This window comes from Trichoderma breve, chromosome 5 (genome assembly GCF_028502605.1).
Source record: "Trichoderma breve strain T069 chromosome 5, whole genome shotgun sequence".
Classification (NCBI taxonomy): domain Eukaryota; kingdom Fungi; phylum Ascomycota; class Sordariomycetes; order Hypocreales; family Hypocreaceae; genus Trichoderma; species Trichoderma breve.
In genome coordinates, this window is record NC_079236.1 from 3,609,971 (window position 1) to 3,627,988 (window position 18,018).

General features: G+C 48.7%; 5 protein-coding genes across 5 annotated transcripts; 3 read left to right on the forward strand and 2 right to left on the reverse strand.

Annotated features, from left to right (window-relative positions):
- Positions 1-4,470: 4,470 nt before the first annotated feature.
- Positions 4,471-5,662, reverse strand: T069G_08708 (protein prenyltransferase alpha subunit repeat domain-containing protein; the record flags this gene model as incomplete). Its single annotated transcript, XM_056175918.1, has 4 exons — positions 4,471-5,025; positions 5,098-5,282; positions 5,355-5,556; positions 5,654-5,662. The coding sequence occupies 4 exons, from the start codon at positions 5,660-5,662 to the stop codon at positions 4,471-4,473; spliced, it is 951 nt and encodes a 316-aa protein (XP_056026867.1).
- A 1,422-nt stretch (positions 5,663-7,084) lies between these two features.
- Positions 7,085-8,082, forward strand: T069G_08709 (core histone h2A/H2B/H3/H4 domain-containing protein; the record flags this gene model as incomplete). The annotated part of the gene is made up of 3 exons (XM_056175919.1): positions 7,085-7,192; positions 7,696-7,827; positions 7,894-8,082. 3 exons carry the CDS (start codon positions 7,085-7,087, stop codon positions 8,080-8,082), a joined length of 429 nt encoding a protein of 142 aa, XP_056026868.1.
- A 3,297-nt stretch (positions 8,083-11,379) lies between these two features.
- On the reverse strand, positions 11,380-13,955 carry T069G_08710 (amino acid permease domain-containing protein; the record flags this gene model as incomplete). The annotated part of the gene is made up of 16 exons (XM_056175920.1): positions 11,380-11,558; positions 11,619-11,845; positions 11,903-12,031; positions 12,083-12,160; positions 12,235-12,436; positions 12,495-12,519; positions 12,574-12,606; positions 12,658-12,686; positions 12,741-12,969; positions 13,028-13,099; positions 13,154-13,218; positions 13,334-13,362; positions 13,430-13,502; positions 13,617-13,686; positions 13,765-13,798; positions 13,861-13,955. The coding sequence occupies 16 exons, from the start codon at positions 13,953-13,955 to the stop codon at positions 11,380-11,382; spliced, it is 1,569 nt and encodes a 522-aa protein (XP_056026869.1).
- Positions 13,956-15,287: 1,332 nt separating this feature from the next.
- T069G_08711 (flavin containing amine oxidoreductase domain-containing protein) lies at positions 15,288-15,901 on the forward strand (the record flags this gene model as incomplete). The annotated part of the gene is made up of 5 exons (XM_056175921.1): positions 15,288-15,412; positions 15,481-15,511; positions 15,563-15,700; positions 15,762-15,792; positions 15,849-15,901. 5 exons carry the CDS (start codon positions 15,288-15,290, stop codon positions 15,899-15,901), a joined length of 378 nt encoding a protein of 125 aa, XP_056026870.1.
- Positions 15,902-15,937: 36 nt separating this feature from the next.
- On the forward strand, positions 15,938-17,301 carry T069G_08712 (flavin containing amine oxidoreductase domain-containing protein; the record flags this gene model as incomplete). Its single annotated transcript, XM_056175922.1, has 2 exons — positions 15,938-16,196; positions 16,292-17,301. 2 exons carry the CDS (start codon positions 15,938-15,940, stop codon positions 17,299-17,301), a joined length of 1,269 nt encoding a protein of 422 aa, XP_056026871.1.
- Between the last annotated feature and the right edge of the window lie 717 nt (positions 17,302-18,018).

The window sequence follows — 18,018 nt, forward strand, 5'->3', positions numbered from 1 at the left end:
TAGGCACACACGCTCGATCTAGCGGCATCTGGTATGGTCTGCCTCTGCGCCCTGAAACACGATGGATGAGTGTAATAAGACTCACCCGGCACTAAAGGGGGGAATGAGCAGTAAACGGCAGTTCGAAAAGAACAACCCCTACAGCGTTTCTGACAGGACAGAGACCAAGACTGTGCTGTGGACTCGTATTACGAGGCAGCACTGCTTTCGTGCTTTTTGCTCTCTTTAGGTTAAGCTCAAAGCCGCGGTGCATGTGCGGTCCGGCCGGTAGCATTTCATTTGCATCCGCATTTTGCTAGTCAGAGTGCATGCATTTCAGCTTTGCTTGCAGTGCAGCCTCTTCCGGTGGAGAGGGGAGGCGATACTCTTCACCCAACCAATCGTCATCCTGAGCCTGTCACACAAGATGCTCTCAATATTGCCGCTTTCTTTTTATTCTGATTTTGTGTGCGCGGGCAACCCTTTTAGTCTCCTGGTGGCAACAATGGAATAACAGCCCTGGGTCGCTCTAGTTGGAGCAACGGGACGGCGTGGCGCTCACTAGATCCCGGGTTTCGGTTTCTTATCCCATCGATGGGGTTTGAGATTCACCTCGAAAGAATCACCGACGCAGCGGTTTCTCGCTGTCCAGAGAGCCCTGCATCGGATAATTTACAGCCTGGTCTTCCGCCGAGAAAGGCTGGGAAAAGGGCCTTGTACACATGGGGTCGTGAAATGTCTCTTTCTCTCTCTCATTTCCAATACGTCCACCAATTTACCCCCTATTTTTCTCTCTCAACCGTGCTTAAACCTCTCTCTCTCTCTATTTTTTCAACCCACAGCTACTGTAATTCTGACAGGATGCCCCGAAAATAATAAAATATGGATCTCTGATGTGCCCACCCAACGATCAGGGTTCCGCAGCGAATCGGAATTGTAGCTGGCCGAATCGGCAGGGATCTGGCACCTCTGCTCGTTGCTTTTCGCTCAGTCAGGCGACTAGGCCACCATCACCAGCCGCAGACCTGCTGAAGAAGGGAAGCCTCACACGTAGAGTCACGAGGCAGCTTCTTGCGTCCTCTTTCAGCCCACGAGAACAACAGGCCAGCTGAGCGGTTTCCAAAAGCCACAGATCTGCTACCGCCCTCCAGTGCGCGAGAGACTGTGTCGAACGCCTTCAGCGAAACTTTAATTGGGGAAATGCAACTATCAGATATTTGGCGAGGCCGCACTGTATACCCGCCCATCATCCCAGTTTTTCCTTGCTTCTTTTTTTCTTTCCTTCTTTTTGGAGAGTCCACAGAGATATTGAATTCAGCCCCTTTCTGCGCCTCAGTGGCCAAGTCGACCCTCCTTGATCTTCCTGAATTTCCGGGGCCAATCTCGTTTTCCGAATCCATCTGCCCGGGTTGACTAAGAAAATCGGCATCCCGAAAGCACCGCTTTTTTTTTGGGCGGGATCCATTCGGTCCCCTGACAATGATTGATGGACTTTGTACTTTTGGTGCTATTCTTGTGCTCCGGACTCCGGATTCCGGACCCTGTAGTTTTCAGTTTGATATGCTAATTCCCTCCTCTTGAATTTAAGATTGTCGATAGCCAACAGCTCTGGATGGCGAGACGATGACTTGCTTTGCTTTGCTTCGGTCTGCTCTGCTCTGCTCTGCTATATGCAAGGACGGCAGCGTTGCCATGACGTGGTGCCATCTTACAAAGGGGCGATTTGTCTGAGACAGACGAAATCTCTGCAGCCGCTGAAGACGTTGCCGGTACCAGAGACACGCAGTCAAATTAAAATTAACCCAAACAACGTGGGACGTCTGTTGTCTGTTTTTGCTCCATAATAGCCACCACTTAAGTTCCCGCAGAGCACGAGGTGGCTCCCTAGTGCCCCCTTGCTACGAGCTCTTTTTTCCCAAGGAACATCACATCAAGATGCAGGTAGTCGTCATGGCTCTCGAGCTGCCAGTTCCTTTCGTGTAGCAATGGCCAAACACACTGCAGACGGCTCATACCCACACTTTTGCGCTCTTTGCTCGCAGGACATTGGTCAGCTTTTGGCTCCCCCTCCTCGTGCACGCTCGATCATGCACGTAAGTACCTGCAGCAGCCTGCATATTGTGGTGGCTGGTTGGCTCGGCTTTTGACAGTGAATACGGAGGTCTCTACATGTACCGAGGCCTCCATCCTTTGTACGCTACTGCTTTTTGGGGGAGCACAGACGGACGTTGGGTACCTAATATGCACTCGTCAGTTGAGTCGCCTTGGTGTTGGGCCAATGGTGGATAATTGAAGCTGTGCTATGTAAACGACTGCCGCCGTTGATTTGGCTCTATAACGCGTAGACGAGTCAAACATGTACTAGCTCTATTGGTATCTTTACGACTTGTAGGATGTATCTGTAGACGTTCGTTGAATGCTTGATGTCAAATGTGACACATCACTTCTACCCAAGGTCCTGACGCTAGCCACACTTCTCCAGAGAGCACAGCCTCTATACTAGCCAAAGTTGATGATATTTCTTCAATTTCCACGCTTATATTGACAATCGTCGGTTTGTGTGGCATATAATGGCGGACATCCCCTAATGGTGGTTACATGTACTTATTGTAGGGTAGATATGGGCCCTCACTTTGCGAGACATGCAGAGGAATTAAATAAGAGGAGGATTTTTCTATTTTATCCATATTATAATCGAATTATCAATCAAGATCTGATGTAAAAACCGAAATAGGAACAAGGAGGATTATTGCACATACTCCCTATGTACTCCACGAATGAGCTGCCCCAAGCTTCAATACCATATATCGTACGCCTTACCCAGTATGACAGCTTGGTATACCGATTCCGCTATTCCAACACACCTACTGAAATCACCATTGAGACACAACATCCAGCGTCTCCTAAAAGCTAAGACTCGGTGGCTCCGACACCAGCCTCATCATCCCGTGGGGATTGGCTCAATATGTTCTCTGCGCCCATCCCCCTGGAGGCCTTAACAATAGGCGTTTTCCCATCTTCGGCCCTCTTCCAAGCTGTCTAGATGCATATTACAATGCCCGTAGCAAGCAATAGATGCATTTAAAAAATGCTCGTAGCAAGCAGCTGTTGTTAAGCGAGAACGGCGGTGTGTACCGGCCGAGTACGTGTATGGAACTCCATACATGCATGCTTTCTGCAGTCAGAGAATCCACTTGGCGGGCCAGTTTCTCCTGGAGTCGTATGGGCTGTGTGCAAGATGAATTTTCCCTTATCTGAGCGGCGTGGCCGTTGGTTAATTCTATTTGCAAACATGACATGTCTTGATTGGTGCTTTGTGTTGTTTATGCAGAGTGCTTCACTTGGTATATGCTCGTGTGATGCGGTGTGGGGTCTGCATATGGCTGAGTCTGCATTGGATTTGCTCTCTATTTAGCCGTAAATCTGGTTGGCACATATGGTAAATTGCTTCTTATGATATATATCATTTGTAGCTTTGTACTCCTGAGATTGAACAAGTGATCAGCTGCTAAGGGCATGAATGACGAGCCCCCAAGAGATATGTGTACTTTGAGAGGTAACTAAACACAATGTTATCACGCGGAACTGCCTATAGATCTATCTTCAATCTTACCATATGGAGCTGACAATGTTACGGTAGCAAACTTTCAGAAAACGACGTGTAGTTTACAGGCGATCCAAATAACAACCGGAACAAGGATTGCACTAACAACAAGGGTCAGATTGTGGTTGCTGCCAAGGTTCCGTACATTCTCTCAACATGCGATAACTCTCTCCAATTAGTCAATTCAGTTAGCTCAGCTGGCGTTCTGCATTAACCATTGTCATTCTGCTGCTGGACTTCACACTCTGCAAAACACCATCACGAGTTTCCTCATGCATATACAGTTGCATTTTCGATGGAGAATAAAGTCTCTTGACCAACTTTGCAAATTACGGTGCGGGGTGCGGTACTACGATGCTGACGTCATTAACAAAACGTCGTTTCCAAGAAGAGCAATCTGCAGAGAAGAGAGAGCTTGTGGCCGTTCAATATCTTGATACTACGAAACTGCCCTATGACAAAATACCGACATACAGTGTACCAGTTCAACGACGTGTTACCAGGGTTGAATCACATGTATAATACGCTAACCGCTGATCTTCATTAAATGTTTGATACATGTTCCAGTAGCTGTTGTTCGCCAATCCAACTGACATTTCCCCCAACCGCGTTTGATGGGTGACAGTTTGACATGGCCCAAAGTTCCGGTTCGCTTGCCTCTACGGTGTACATCATTTAACATGTCATATCTGCATAACCATCTAATGTCCCGGTTTGTGCCGCCGCCATGCCCATAGCCAAAGGCTAGAATGAGTCTAGAAGTATGGATCATGACCCCTGCGGTGTCGAACTGGACGAGTGTGCTCTCGGGCAGTGCCAGCCAAGTATGCCTCTGTAGTACGCCTGAATGTAGACAAACAGAGCAATTGTATTAATCATGGCTGTCGTCATGTTGCCAGTTGCTCAACATCATTCCATCGGCCGGTGCGCATCGGGTCCAGGGTCCGTAGCTTCGAGAGCCAGACCTGCAAGTCGCCAGCCTCAGCACTATTGCTGCCAGTGCTTTGTAGCCGCTCTAATGCTACGGCGTATTCTGAAAGCGCTTCATAAATCCATTTGATGTCGGCGTAATCCTCTAACAAGTCTTTAATCTCATCAATTTCGTGCTTCAGGTAGGCAATCTTCTCGTCAACGGTCAAAGCCGGTGTGATGCTCGGCTTATTTCCGTCCCCCACGATTTGGGATACGAGGAACTGATGATAGTACCATAAACTTTGGTCTTCAGGACCGACGTTTAGAGCATCCCGCACTAGATCCAGTTCCTCACCAAGGAAGGCTGCTCGGGCCTTGTCATCAGCGCCTCGTTGCTCCAAGACTTTTGGAATGAGCTGGCTTCGGTTATGCCACGCAGAAAAGTTGGATAAGCTCTGCCGGATCATCTTGGTTGTGTACGCAAATTCTTCCTCAGCCATGCTCTTGCCGTCAAGCTCGGAACTCTCCAGCTGAGCCACCACAAGCCTCCTGTAGCCCCAGGCATGATAGTTGCGCTGGTCCTTATTCAACATCTTGGATACCAGGCTGAGTTCTGTCTCCCAAATCTTGCGAGCGACCGGGAGAGGCAATCTTTGAATGGCTTGTGCTAGAAGCCATTGCCGAAAGTTCCAGATCCAGTAGCACTTGGGAAATTCCAGCAGCAGCGGCATGGTGAAGGCGATTTCAGACTGCAACACTTGGCTGTCCGAGTCCTGGTTTTTGGTATCTGATGCGCCATTTTGAGCGTCTAGTTCCGTCCGGTCTGCTGCTCCGGATAACAGACAAGATATCAGACAACGGCGGCGAATGTTCCATATGGTGTAGTATTCGGGGTTCTGACGAAGGAGCTTGGTGGTAAGCTCGAAGAGATCTAGGGTGTAGGTTCCCGTGGCGACTTGTGTGCGTATCTGGGTCTCGAGATGGCGGTATTTCTTGATCTTTTCGAGGTCCTGCAGCCGCTGTTCTTCGGTGCGAGTCCGAACGGTGCGAGTCACGCCATGCTGTTGGAGATGGTAGCCTTGCGCATTAGCAATATGCACAGAGGTAACATGTGACAGGACTAAGACAAGTATTTGAGAGAGGAGAGGATAAACTTACGCTGGCCATGTTACTGGGCTTGTTGTCTGCTGTACAGTCCTCTGTACAGCTGGTATTTCAAGTAACCTGAAGAGCTGCTGAGAAGAGACACTGCGTAATTGCTTATCGGGATAGATTGCTGATGAGGCTGTCCCGATGATGCAGATAGGGTACAAACTCACAAGTACAGTTCGTGGCGTCTGGTGCTAACGCTTGGCCCGTGCGCTGCACTTGGAGTGACATCTGGCGGAAGCACGCTAAACCAAACACGGAGCTTTATTACTATGAGAGCGGATAGCCGCGGATGATCTGTATGCTGCAGCTCCCGCAAACAAGCTTTGTCCCTTCCAACGAGAGCTCTGTCGAAGCTTCTGTAAGTGGTGCCGTTTTTACTTTTACTACATTTGCTAGGCATCCTGCGGGTGTTTTACGAGCAGATAGGAATGCAATGCTGACATAAGTTGAAACAGTGGGCTTAGAGCTCTGGGACATGGCAAATAGCCGGGTCTTAGCCATTCTCATGCGCCACAGAACTAGCAGCCACAGCGGGACATTGCCAACTCTAGTCTCCGAGTTGAGAAACGCCTTATTCATGCAGACAAATGAACTCCAGACTCACCAAGGCACAACGATGCCATGTCAAGCTGGCAACTCCCACAAGCCCAGACGGGCGAGATGAATGACTTGCCATGATTCTTCTCTTTCAATTTTTCATCCCCCGCAACACTATGGGGTAGCCCAAGGCATTGGCGCCGCTGCTTTGTTGGCAGTTGAGCGCCTTGGTCAGTATATCCTTCTGCCCTGAGTCGTCACTAGCAGAGCTTTCTGTGCTCTGGAGTTGCCTCTGCGATGACTCACCGAGATTGACCTCTTGGGGACATCTCAGCAGTCATCCTGCAGCATCTTTTTTTGGGTGCCTGCTGCCTTGGAGCCCCTTTGGCTGATGGCCAGCGCTTCTCTGCCTGCCACCATCTCCAGCTGCCTGCGATGCGCCAGTGGCGGCCAGCCTTTCGGATATACTCCGGCTCTGCTGGTCTCGGAAGCGGGCGGCTGCAATCGTCAATCGTCTCACTAAGCAAGCACAGCAAGCTTTCTAGCGCCCTTAGCACTACGATTGAGGGGCTGTTGGAGGAGGTTGGGGGGAGCTCATTCCGCTGAGACTCGGACGGGCGCGACGCAATACAGCGAGGCCAACAGGCACCAGAAGGCTGTTCCTTGCAGCGAAAAAAAAAACCTAAACATGCCAGCAACTGGACCGCCCGCTTGCGTCGATTTGCTAAATTTCTGCCACCACACCAACACCGGCTTGAACCAAACATCCCACTTCTCGACTTCATCACCGCTTCACCACGCGCATCAGCCTCTGCTCTCGCCGCTCGCCAGTGCAGACACTCGCATTCCATCTCGACGCATTTGCAACTACTATCATCCCGTATCGATACGCCAGACGCAATGGCCGGAGGCAAGGGCAAGTCATCTGGAGGGAAGAGCTCCGGCGGTAAGACGAGCGCCGAGGGATCCAAGAAGCAGCAGAGCCACTCGGCCAGAGCTGGACTTCAGGTGAGTTTTTGACTGTTCGACACCGGCGGAAGCTTGGTTTTCGCTTTCGCCGGCCCTCGCCCGATTCCCTCGCCCTGCTTGATGCCCAAACGATTTGCGCGCATGCACACCCACCTGCACATCCTGCGAGTCCCGCTTTAGCTTCCAACCTCCCCGCGATGGCCCTCGACGAGTTTTCACCCGGACGCGTTGGTCATTTGCTCGCCGCCGCCCGCTTCGACGACCTGGCATGGGACCGCAGAGTTGCGTTGGCGATGGATTCCGCAAGATTCAGGCCGCGCAATCGTGTCACCGTGCGGCATCTCGTTGCTATGCCATTCGGTGTCCAGATGCCTAGTCGCGTAGCCGGGCGCAGGGAGGGGGAGATGTTTTTTTTATTTTGCTCAGCGGTCACATCATCCGACAAGATCTCTATCCAACCATTTTCCTCAGGCTACTAGGATTTCAATTTCAATCAAACGATGGACTGTCGCTAATTCCGGTGTTTTTCTCGGGGCATATAGTTCCCTTGCGGTCGTGTGAAGCGTTTCCTCAAGCAAAACACTCAAAACAAGATGCGAGTCGGCGCCAAGGCCGCAGTCTACGTCACGGCCGTCCTCGAATACCTGACTGCCGAAGTGCTAGAGCTGGCAGGCGTAAGTTGTTCCCTTTGCTTGTGTTTTCGGCCTTCATGCCCCAGTTTGACACTAACCGCCACGCAGAACGCCGCCAAGGACCTCAAGGTGAAGCGCATCACCCCTCGCCATCTCCAGCTGGCTATCCGAGGTGACGAAGAGCTCGACACCCTCATCCGTGCCACCATCGCCTTTGGTGGTGTCCTGCCTCACATCAACCGTGCCCTCCTCCTCAAGGTCGAGCAGAAGAAGAAGGCCAAGGCCTTGGAGGCCTAAGCAGCCCAACCTACCTCTCTCCTCCCGCGCACGAATTGCTCTCGCTCTATGTTAATGCTTTGAATACCTTTTATTTCGGATCGCGGGGCGATTGCTGGGATGGCCTGGGACACTGGAACTGGACGCTTTTTTTTTCTTAATTTTTTTGTTATCTTTCCTACAGAGGAAATCCAAACCTGTCGTTGGGCATGGAATCTGGGCATGGTTTGGACAACTGTGTGGGCTCTGGACGCACGGCAGCAGATGAAGCAGGGTTGGAGGATGGCTTGCACCGCCTTGAGCTCTGTTTCTTTTTGCTGAATGGCAAAGAGTCTGTCGTGTGAGTCATGTACAACAGTTGTTTTCGTTTAGTTTTTTTTGTTTGTTTTGGTTTGACGCTGCTCGATGATGTTTGGAGATGGATGGCGACGCAATTGAATGGTGGACGAAAACAGCTTGTTGGGCGGCTGACGTTTGGCAAGATTATCTTAGGCTACTCTAGCATAAGAAGAAAAAAAAAGGAGAAAAAAAGGGCATGATGTATGGTTCTCTCATTACGTGCATTTGGTGTTTTTTGATTCGTTCTCGTGAAATGCATTCGTGGAAGTCGGATCTTGTATACCCATGCTGCCACTCTATGTCAGTGTAGAGGAACAAGCATCACGATGTAGCGAATGTCTAACTAGAATGAGTCATTGGTTTAGTCTGTCATTACCTATTGTTATTATATATTAGGAAACTAGAGAATATAGTTAATAGCACCCTCTTTCGGCCCCTTTGCCCGATTCACCATCTCGTCCTATTGCCTCTAGTAGGTAGTTCCGGGTAGGACCTTATATCCTCACCACTTGACTTGGAGGTCTTCCACCTTACACTGCAGAATTCACCCAGAAAGAAGAAAAGAGAGAATAAAATACTCGGTGGTACATATCACATTTGATTAAGATCTTCATTCTAGGTTCAAGTATCGCTACCTAGTACTCGATGCGTGTATTCGCGTTGGTCGATTAGTCTTACTGATTGATACACGAAGTGATTGGTTAGGACGTACTTTGTTGACAGAATCACGAACAGGAAAGGCAAGGAATGTGGATGTGAACCATGCTGAGCTCACATTATGCATAACAGAGACTTAATTGTACAGAATTTACAGGCAAGTCAGCAAGTGAGCAACCTAGTAAGATGAAACTCATCCGAAAATGCAGCTGATAGTGATGATGGCATGGGATGGCGACCTGAGCCGCCAATCCCAAAAAGATGTATATTTTCGTATGTTATTCTACATAGAATCGCCAGACCTCTGAACTCTTGGATTCTAGCTCATTTGGGCAATCCAGTCTGACATCCAAGTACGGCCTCGCCAGGTTGAGAATTCGGTTTACGTCGCGAGGCATCTTCTCTGTGTCGCTTACAGCGACCTTGGCCGTTGTTCTTGCTTGGCTGTGTTTCTGATGGTGTGAGGTTTGGAGTTTGATTCGGGGTCTTTGAGGTAAGGTATGTAGATGTGAGGTTGTGGGAGAGTTTTCGGAAGAGTTTTTGGGGGAGTGTTTATATTTTCTCGAGGTAGGACTAGGGTTCTGGGGTAATGCTGCAGTGAATTGGGCTCTGAGTGGGTGAGGATATTGGGACAGTTGTCTATCTTCAAATTAACATATCTATCTACCTTTGACTCTTCATTTCCCATTTCGGGATCGTCCTCCACACCTACTCCTTTGATGTTCGTAATTTCTCCATCTACCTAAGAATCGCTTTCGAGCTGCCACACTTGGCTTAGAGGAGACGGTTTCTTCTGGAAGCCGTGACGTCTTCTTGGTCTATGCCTCCTCGGCATTGTTTTGCTTAGCTTATCCTTTTTGCCCAAATTTGGAACTTTTAGCTTTATCCTTGCTGATGATCGCGTTGGTGGTGCCCATGATGAGGCTTGTTCTTGTTCCATTCCTCTCAGCTTTCGGACGCAGTAGCCTGGGAAGATGCAATGGTCGAAGCAGCTGTATGTGCCGTTCCGCAGCATAGCCCTTAAATTGAGTTTCTTGACCGTGTTTTGTGGCTCATCTGCCTCTGAATCTCCTGTCTGTTCAGCGGGGAGGTTGGCTTGGTCCTCCGTATTGAAGGCCCTCTGCTCTTGCATTCGGCGGCGCCATCTGATGTACCTTATCCATTGGCTATAATCAAAGGATACAATACATCCCAGAGTCTTTTTTGAGTCTCCTTCGTAGGCAAAGCAGAGCGTGTGGCCGCAGTTTAGGCATCGCCGAGTGCAGGAGAGGCGATGCCGACGATTGCATTCATGGCACTTCCACCTCCATGGACGGGGCTCTTTGGAAGGACTTGGAGGATGTTCCGCGGGTGTGGGGGGTGATGAAGCTGCGTTTTCCATCGTGGCTGATAAGAATTGTTGTGGTGATGACGAAGAAAGAAAACGATGCTGGTAATGGCAAAGACGAAGGTGATGGTTAGAGTGTTAATGTTAATTTAAAAAAGTTGAAAGGCGGAGAGAAATATTCTGTCGAGAGCTCTGAAGAAGAAGGAATCTTGGGAAAAGAAAAGATATATAGACGAGCAGACAGACGGATAGCAAGAAGGGGAGCAAGGTTGGAAAAGTATAAGGCTTGTTCAGAATCACCCACCGATAAATTTATGGGAAAGGATTTGAAGGAGAATAGAAAAAGTTTAATCCTTGACCAGAATGGCCCACTGACTGATTTGTGAAAAAAGTGACTCGAAAAATAAAATACAATAAAAGCAAACGGGGCTGTGATGAAGAGCTTTGGAGACATAGTTTGGTTGACAGCTGGCGGGAGACAAAGCAATCGAATGAGGAGGAAGGGCATCAAGATGCATCATTACTGTTCAAATATTTTGCAATTAGAGTCTTTGTTATATATTGACTTGGAGTGTAAACTTTAAGGTATTACAGTGACAAGAAGTGAATTACTGTACATGTATCCGTGTCAAAGGCTGTGATGTGGCCCCCTAATTCGCAGTACCGGGCACCGCACTTCTGTCGTTCAGGGAAAATTATCTGAAAGGCCTTTTGAACATGTGTCAAGTGTTCACAGAGACCTTTTCAGGCTGATACATTGATTGAGGAAATTTTTTTTATTAACAGTAGCGGGACATGACTGCTTTGAGCTGCAAACGCGAGCTGATGAAGACAGTTGCACCGTGCACTCTATTATGTACCCAGCCAATGTTCAATAATACATGTATTCTTTATTTTCTTTTATCTTCCAAAATAGAACGACTAGTTTTTCTTTCATCATCAGCTGGATACATTTTCCAGCAAAGATGCTGGAAATCCGTTAGATTCCTCGACAACTACGCTTCCTTATTTCCACCCGACACCTCCTCCACACTGGTAATTTCTGTAACGTTTTCACCCATTACCTGCCCACTGACAAGATTGACGCGAGGACCTGTAAAGTTCTTGCGGCCGTCAATGATCCACTGGAAGAGAGAGATGGCGATAATGATAGCGAATGCGACGATGCAGTAGTCTATGACAAAGGGTTAGTACATGAAGTACGAAATACAGTCAGATCTGGGGTGCCACATACTCATGTTGCTACCAGTGACAGGCAGGACTGGAGGAAAGACGAAGAGAACCGTGGTAAGCGCAATGTACGACAGTGAGATGATGTCCGCCGTCCAGCCAAACCAGCTGGGCAGGACCCATTTCCGCTCAGGCAGCTTTCGGCGTCCTTGGAGGCAGTTTACCGCGATGGGGAGGCCGTAGGAGAGATCGAGCGTGACGACAGAGGCAGAGATGATGGCGTTGAAGGCACTGGTATGGTTAGCCGAGGAATGACTTGGAGTTTCACTGTTGTGATGATATGCTTACCTCGATGAACCTAGGAAGATGAGGCCGAAGATGATGACGACGACAGAAGTGAGGATGAGGGCATTCAGCGGGAGTCCGAGCTTGGGATGCACACGAGCGAAGAATTTGGAGGCAGGGAGGCCGCCATCGCTGGAGAAGTTAGCTATGTTTCTATTCTGATACAGCAAATGAGAAGCATACCGAGCGAAGGCGAAAATCATGCGGCTGCTCGTCGTCATGACACTAAATGTGGCGAAAATAAGGCACACAAGTGGAAGCCTTCATTGAACAGTCAGTCTCTTGCCTTCAAACAAAGCAAAGCCACGGTCTATATGCCGCTGGGAAATACGAACATGAGAAGGCAGATGGCACCCGCAGTGTTGCTCGTGGCGTGGATCAAAATCTGCAGCAGAGGTCCTGCGGCTGAGCTAATGACCTCGTCGATGTTGCCGGCGACGAAAAGCAAGACGATGAGGAAGATAGCGCCAGTGAAAGTGCCAATGCCGACGCAGATGACCATGATCTTGGGGCCTTCTAGGGCGGCGTTGGGGATTTCTGGTTGGATATTAGTATTTGAGTCAGTGTGCAATGGTTTTTGTGAAAGGGTATTCACCTTCAATCATGTGGGCGACGGCATCCTGGAAATAGTTAGCTACTATGATGTTGGGTTAAAGGGTTGACTATAGACATACAAAAGCAGTGACACCGAGACCTCCTTGGAGGAGCTGAGGTTGTTAGCAACTCTCTCTTCTTCATGGTTGAGTACATGTACGCACGCCAAGCAGCCAGGCAATTCCATCAGGCCCTAATCTTGTCGTTAGAATGATTATGAGTAACAGCAGGTGAAGAGAGAACCTACATCCTGTCTCGTTGATAAACTCGCGAAACACGAAATACGCCGTGTTATAATCAGGCGATGCACAGGCAAGCACCGTGATTGAAACGAGAACGAAGCCACCGATGGACCAAATAAAGGCGCCACGGTAAAGGAGAGGTAGAAAAGAGTTGAGAAAGGCGTTGATGACGAACGAGGCGAGAGTGAAGCCGATGTAGATGAGGAACTGGTGCCAGCGCTGGGGCTCGTAGTCCTAGAAGGGGTGTAAGCATACTCTGTCGTAGGATGAAAGGGAGGGGGAGAATGTGTACAGAATGTGTGGCGGAGATGATGCCAAGAATAAGCTGGCTGGATAATAAAGCGTTTGTGGCGACGAGAGCGACCTGGATGCATGTTGTTAGAGATTGATGTTGTTGATAGTTGGATGGTGATTATACCCAGCCGGCGACGTTGACCCAACCCGTTACCCATGACAGGACTGGCACCCATTTGGGCCAAGAGACTATATACTGTTAGAAGGGATGGATGGTATAAACCAAGCGCGAAGGAGCCATACTTGCTGTTGCATGTCAGTTAGCATTTGATCTTCATCAGGTCTAAGGACAAGACATTCTTACCTGCAACCCAGTGGTACTGTCCACCGGCACTATATTGTCACCGCCATTAATACAACGCATCCAAGCATGTGATTCTTGATCTATCCAGAGACTTACGTTGGGTAAGCCGACAGGAACTCGGCTAGAGACGCGGCGATGCAAAGGTTACATATGCCTGCCGTGACCAGGCCTGTTACATTGCAACACACACATGCATGTTAGCCAAGACAAGGTAATACGGGACTAGGGGATGCATGTGAAAACGCTTGTGCGAGCGCATCTGCATAAGGAATTGGTAACTGACCCCAGACAACTCCGGTACTACCTCCGGAGGTTAAGCTGAGGGAAAGACTTGCAGAGAGGGCGGTCCATGACTGAGGAGAAGAAGGTTAGTCTTGCGTGAATCCTTTCTTTTTCTGGCAGCTTTCTTGTAATATGCAGCATATACTTACATTTAATACTGCGAATGCTAGTCCCAGCATCGATCTAAATACGTGTGAGCTGAGTTGATCGTCTTTTTGTCACAGCCTTGGCTTGGCTTGGCCTACAAAGTGGAAAAGTTGCGATTCAGCTCGGGCTGGTGGCCCATGGCCGCCAGCTGAGCGTCATCGCTATTCTCGTGTTTTGTATATTCTTCGCTCATTGTGCAAGGCTGTGGTGGATGTCTCTCATCCGGTAAGGTTATTTGGAGATGACGATGCGACACACAGCATCTGCATCGGGGAGTTGGTGGGAAGGGAGAAAAAGAAGCAGCCAGTAAGCGTGTGAAAAAGGGAACTTGTTATTTTATTATTACAAAGGCGTAGAATGACCTGATGAGATACGCAGTGCTACCTTGCATCGGCCAACTCGAACCACGCCGTCATCGTAAACTGGGTCACATTTCATTGTCTTTGAGCGAGTCAAGCACGGGATACGATATCTGGTTTCTTGGATCGGCATGGGGGTGAGCACCGAACTCGGCGTGCGGAGGAGCCTTAGCAGCCTCGGGTTCTGTTACTAGTACCGGGAGAGGCAATAAGTTAGAGAGACGCGCAGATAGACGGTCAAGGGGGAGATTCAATGGAAGCAGCATGTGCCATTGGAGGAGCTAATTGATAAACGGCAATCTCGCATGAGGCTGGGTATCCATAAGATAATAACGGTAACTACAGTATCAGCTAACAGCCTGTGAGACCCATGTAAGCCGTTTAACACAAAAGGCGTGGAGACGCTTTTGGAGCCTCCCCGCTCACACAAGATGCGGGGAAGTCGATAAGCTGGCTCGAATAGGCTAGTTAATGGCAATAAAGATGAAAGATGAAACGGAGAGCGCCGATGTTGGCTTTGGTTGATTGCCGGTTCTTCCTTAGTTGGGGTGGGTTTATATGGCTAGGCTTGTTTATTTGTCTTGAAAGGGCGCGAGAGGAGAGCCAAGTTTCCAGCCTTCCCAGCCTCGGCTCTCAGATTATGGCCTTTTTAGGTATCATGTCGCCGGATCTATATCAGGCTCTCCAGCCTTCTCAATGAACTGGCGATATGGGCACTAGAGCAATCAATTAGATAAGGGCGGGTAAGATCAAGTGGAAACGTAAGTGGTTCTATATAGATACGAGCGGGTACTCCGATGTGCACGAGACTCCACGCCTTGTTCGGCGATGTTGCATTGACAGGCCAGATGGAGAAGGCGATCGCTGAGTTCTTCAATGGTGCCGCGGCCCTCCGGCACGAGGTGGTGGATATTGCCTCGTTTTGTATTCAGCTGCTCACATGTTTGTTGATGAGTATGCAATGATGCTCATTTCGTCTATGCAGAAACCATGCTAGACGTGCATAAATGCGGGATCGTTATTCAATTATTGACTTGATTGTATGCCGTGAGGAGTAGATACGAGGTGGGAGAACTATTAGGAGACGATGGTTAGTCTATATAAGTGCGACCTCGAACATGTCGTAGATCTTGAGGTGTTATTTAGAAACTTCGGAATATATAACAATGGCACCAAATAACTTTAAAATCGGTGTGGTTGCAGTGCTTGCGGGATGCATCCCGTCTGTTACTGCCGCACCAGTCGGCAGCAATAATGATCAGACATGTAGAAAGACGTCTGTGGCAATATTGTGAGTATCCTTGAGACTCAATGAGTTGAATGTCAGATTCTAGGAGAGTGTCGCTTACATGTTTGCAGAGGTGCAGGAATGGCAGGCATCACCGCTGCTGTAAGTCTTATCATTAGCTACCACGCTCTACAGAACTAACTATCTATGAAGCAAGCCCTACATAATGCCTCGGTGTCGGATTTTGTCATTATTGAGTACAATGATCGAATTGGTGGACGGGCGTGGCATGGCGACTTTGGCAAAAAGTCAGATGGGAGCCCGTATGTCATCGAATATGGATGTAATTGGGTATGTGTTATTTCGAAACATGTTCTTTGTTGATGAGACCAAGTGCTGATTGAATGTTTAGATACAAGGTCTAGGAAATCCTGGAGGCCCTGGTAAGTGGCTCGTGATCCATATCTCTACAACACAATGAATCGCTAACAATATATAGAGAATCCCGTGTATACACTAGTAAGTGATGCTATCAAACTGGTCCTGAAGTAATATGTATTTGTTTGGAACTTGTCTCGCTAACATCACATGTTGGCCAAAAAATACCATCTCGCCAATACCTATTCGGATTATGACTCCATCTTGACTTATGATGATACTGGCTTCACAGACTTTTCTGGTCTCATCGATGAATATGAAACTGCATATGACAAAGCTGCCGCTAAGGCTGGCCGTTTGCTTGTCCAGAATTTGCAGGATCAGACCATGCGTGCTGGCTTATCCACTGCGGGATGGAATCCCAAGCATGGCGATATGAAGAGACAAGCCGCTGAGTGGTGGAACTGGGGTGAGTTTCCAAAATGAGTAGCAACAATCTTGTTATTGCACATAGAAACGGGAGATACTGGTTTATGGTATATACGTATGCTGACAATGTTCCAGATTGGGAGGCTGCTTTCCCACCCGAAGAGTCATCCTTCATCTTTGGTGTCGCAGGCAGCAACCTCACCTTTAACCAGTTCAGTGATGCCAACAACTTTGTCATTGACCCACGCGGTTACAGTGCCATCATTGACGGTGAAGCTTCAACATTTCTCACCAAGAGCGATACTCGCCTGCTCCTCAATACTCGTATCACAAACATCACTTACTCCGACCACGGCGTCACAGTGTACAATCACGACGGTAGCTGCGTATCTGCGGACTACGCCATTTCGACCTTTTCACTGGGCGTGCTTCAGAGCAATGCGATTGGCTTCTCGCCACAACTGCCGGGGTGGAAGCAAGATGCAATCCAGAATTTCGCCATGGGCACTTATACCAAGGTCTTTTTGCAGTTTAATGAGACTTTCTGGCCTGAGGATACGCAGTACTTTTTGTATGCTTCGCCTACTACGCGGGGCTATTATCCTGTTTGGCAGTCCCTCTCGACCGAAGGCTTCATGCCGGGCTCCAACATTATTTTTGCAACCGTCATTGGTGATGAGTCTTACCGTATCGAGCAGCAGACGGATGAAGAGACCAAAGCAGAGGCCATGGAGGTTCTTCGCCAGATGTTCCCCAATGTTACTATCCCGGAACCCATTGCGTTCACGTATCCCCGTTGGGCCTCTGAGCCGTGGTCTTTCGGAAGCTACTCAAATTGGCCAGCAGGTACTTCATTACTAGCTCACCAGAATCTGCGGGCTAATACCGGACGACTGTGGTTTGCTGGTGAGGCTACCAGTGCCGAGTATTTTGGGTTTCTTCATGGAGCTTGGTTTGAAGGTCGTGAGGCAGGTGCACAAGTTGCGGCACTGTTGCAAGGCAGACCATGTGTGCAATATGGAAATGATAGGCTTTGCGGAGAGAGGAAACATTATGACCCGTTGACGGGGACGTCGCCCTTGAGTCAGTATACTTTGTTGAACGGATGGGCTGTGAGTAGTCTCTATGAGAGTGGAGATGATTGAGCTTGGCGAGGCTCGCGTTGATACATGAGAGCGAGGCTTTGTATAACAGTAACATCACAAATATTTTAATTGATTGCGGTCATCTATTGGAATTGGTAATACGATGAGTGGTAAATGTGCTTATCTGCTTGACAATGGTGTTTATGGAAGTAATTGGACGTGTGATATGTATTGGTAAAGCGAGTATGTGTGCTTTAACTATTTATTGGATCATGTTACTGTCCGCCCCCAACTTCAGTAAGGCTTTAATGCATCAATTACGTCAATTGGCACTGAGTTGGCAGTTTATACTGTGGCATTGAGTTCAATGGCCTTTTCTAGACGTTCGTATAGACTGTTACACAAGCTCTCAATCTAAGAACCTCCGAGTCACAACAACCTAATGATTGAACACAGCGCCAGGTCGTACGAGGGACTTGACTAGCCTGGATGCGCGTTCCCGGCCCGTGGAACGCAGTAGTTAATATATAGTCAATGTAATAAGTTTCCACGGCATGACTGCACGTAAATGTTGAATATACGAAGGAGCACGGCAGAGTGAGCATCAAATGGGTGCAGCCGACCTCTTGGTCCAAATCTTTGATCCCAATTGACAGACAACCTGCATACTCCCACGAGGGATATATTACCAAAGCAAGGGTAGCAGAGCCTTGTTCCAAAGGCGAGGTGATTATATCCTGCGTCGCACAAGAAGGACGTGCATCTTCATGCAAAGTA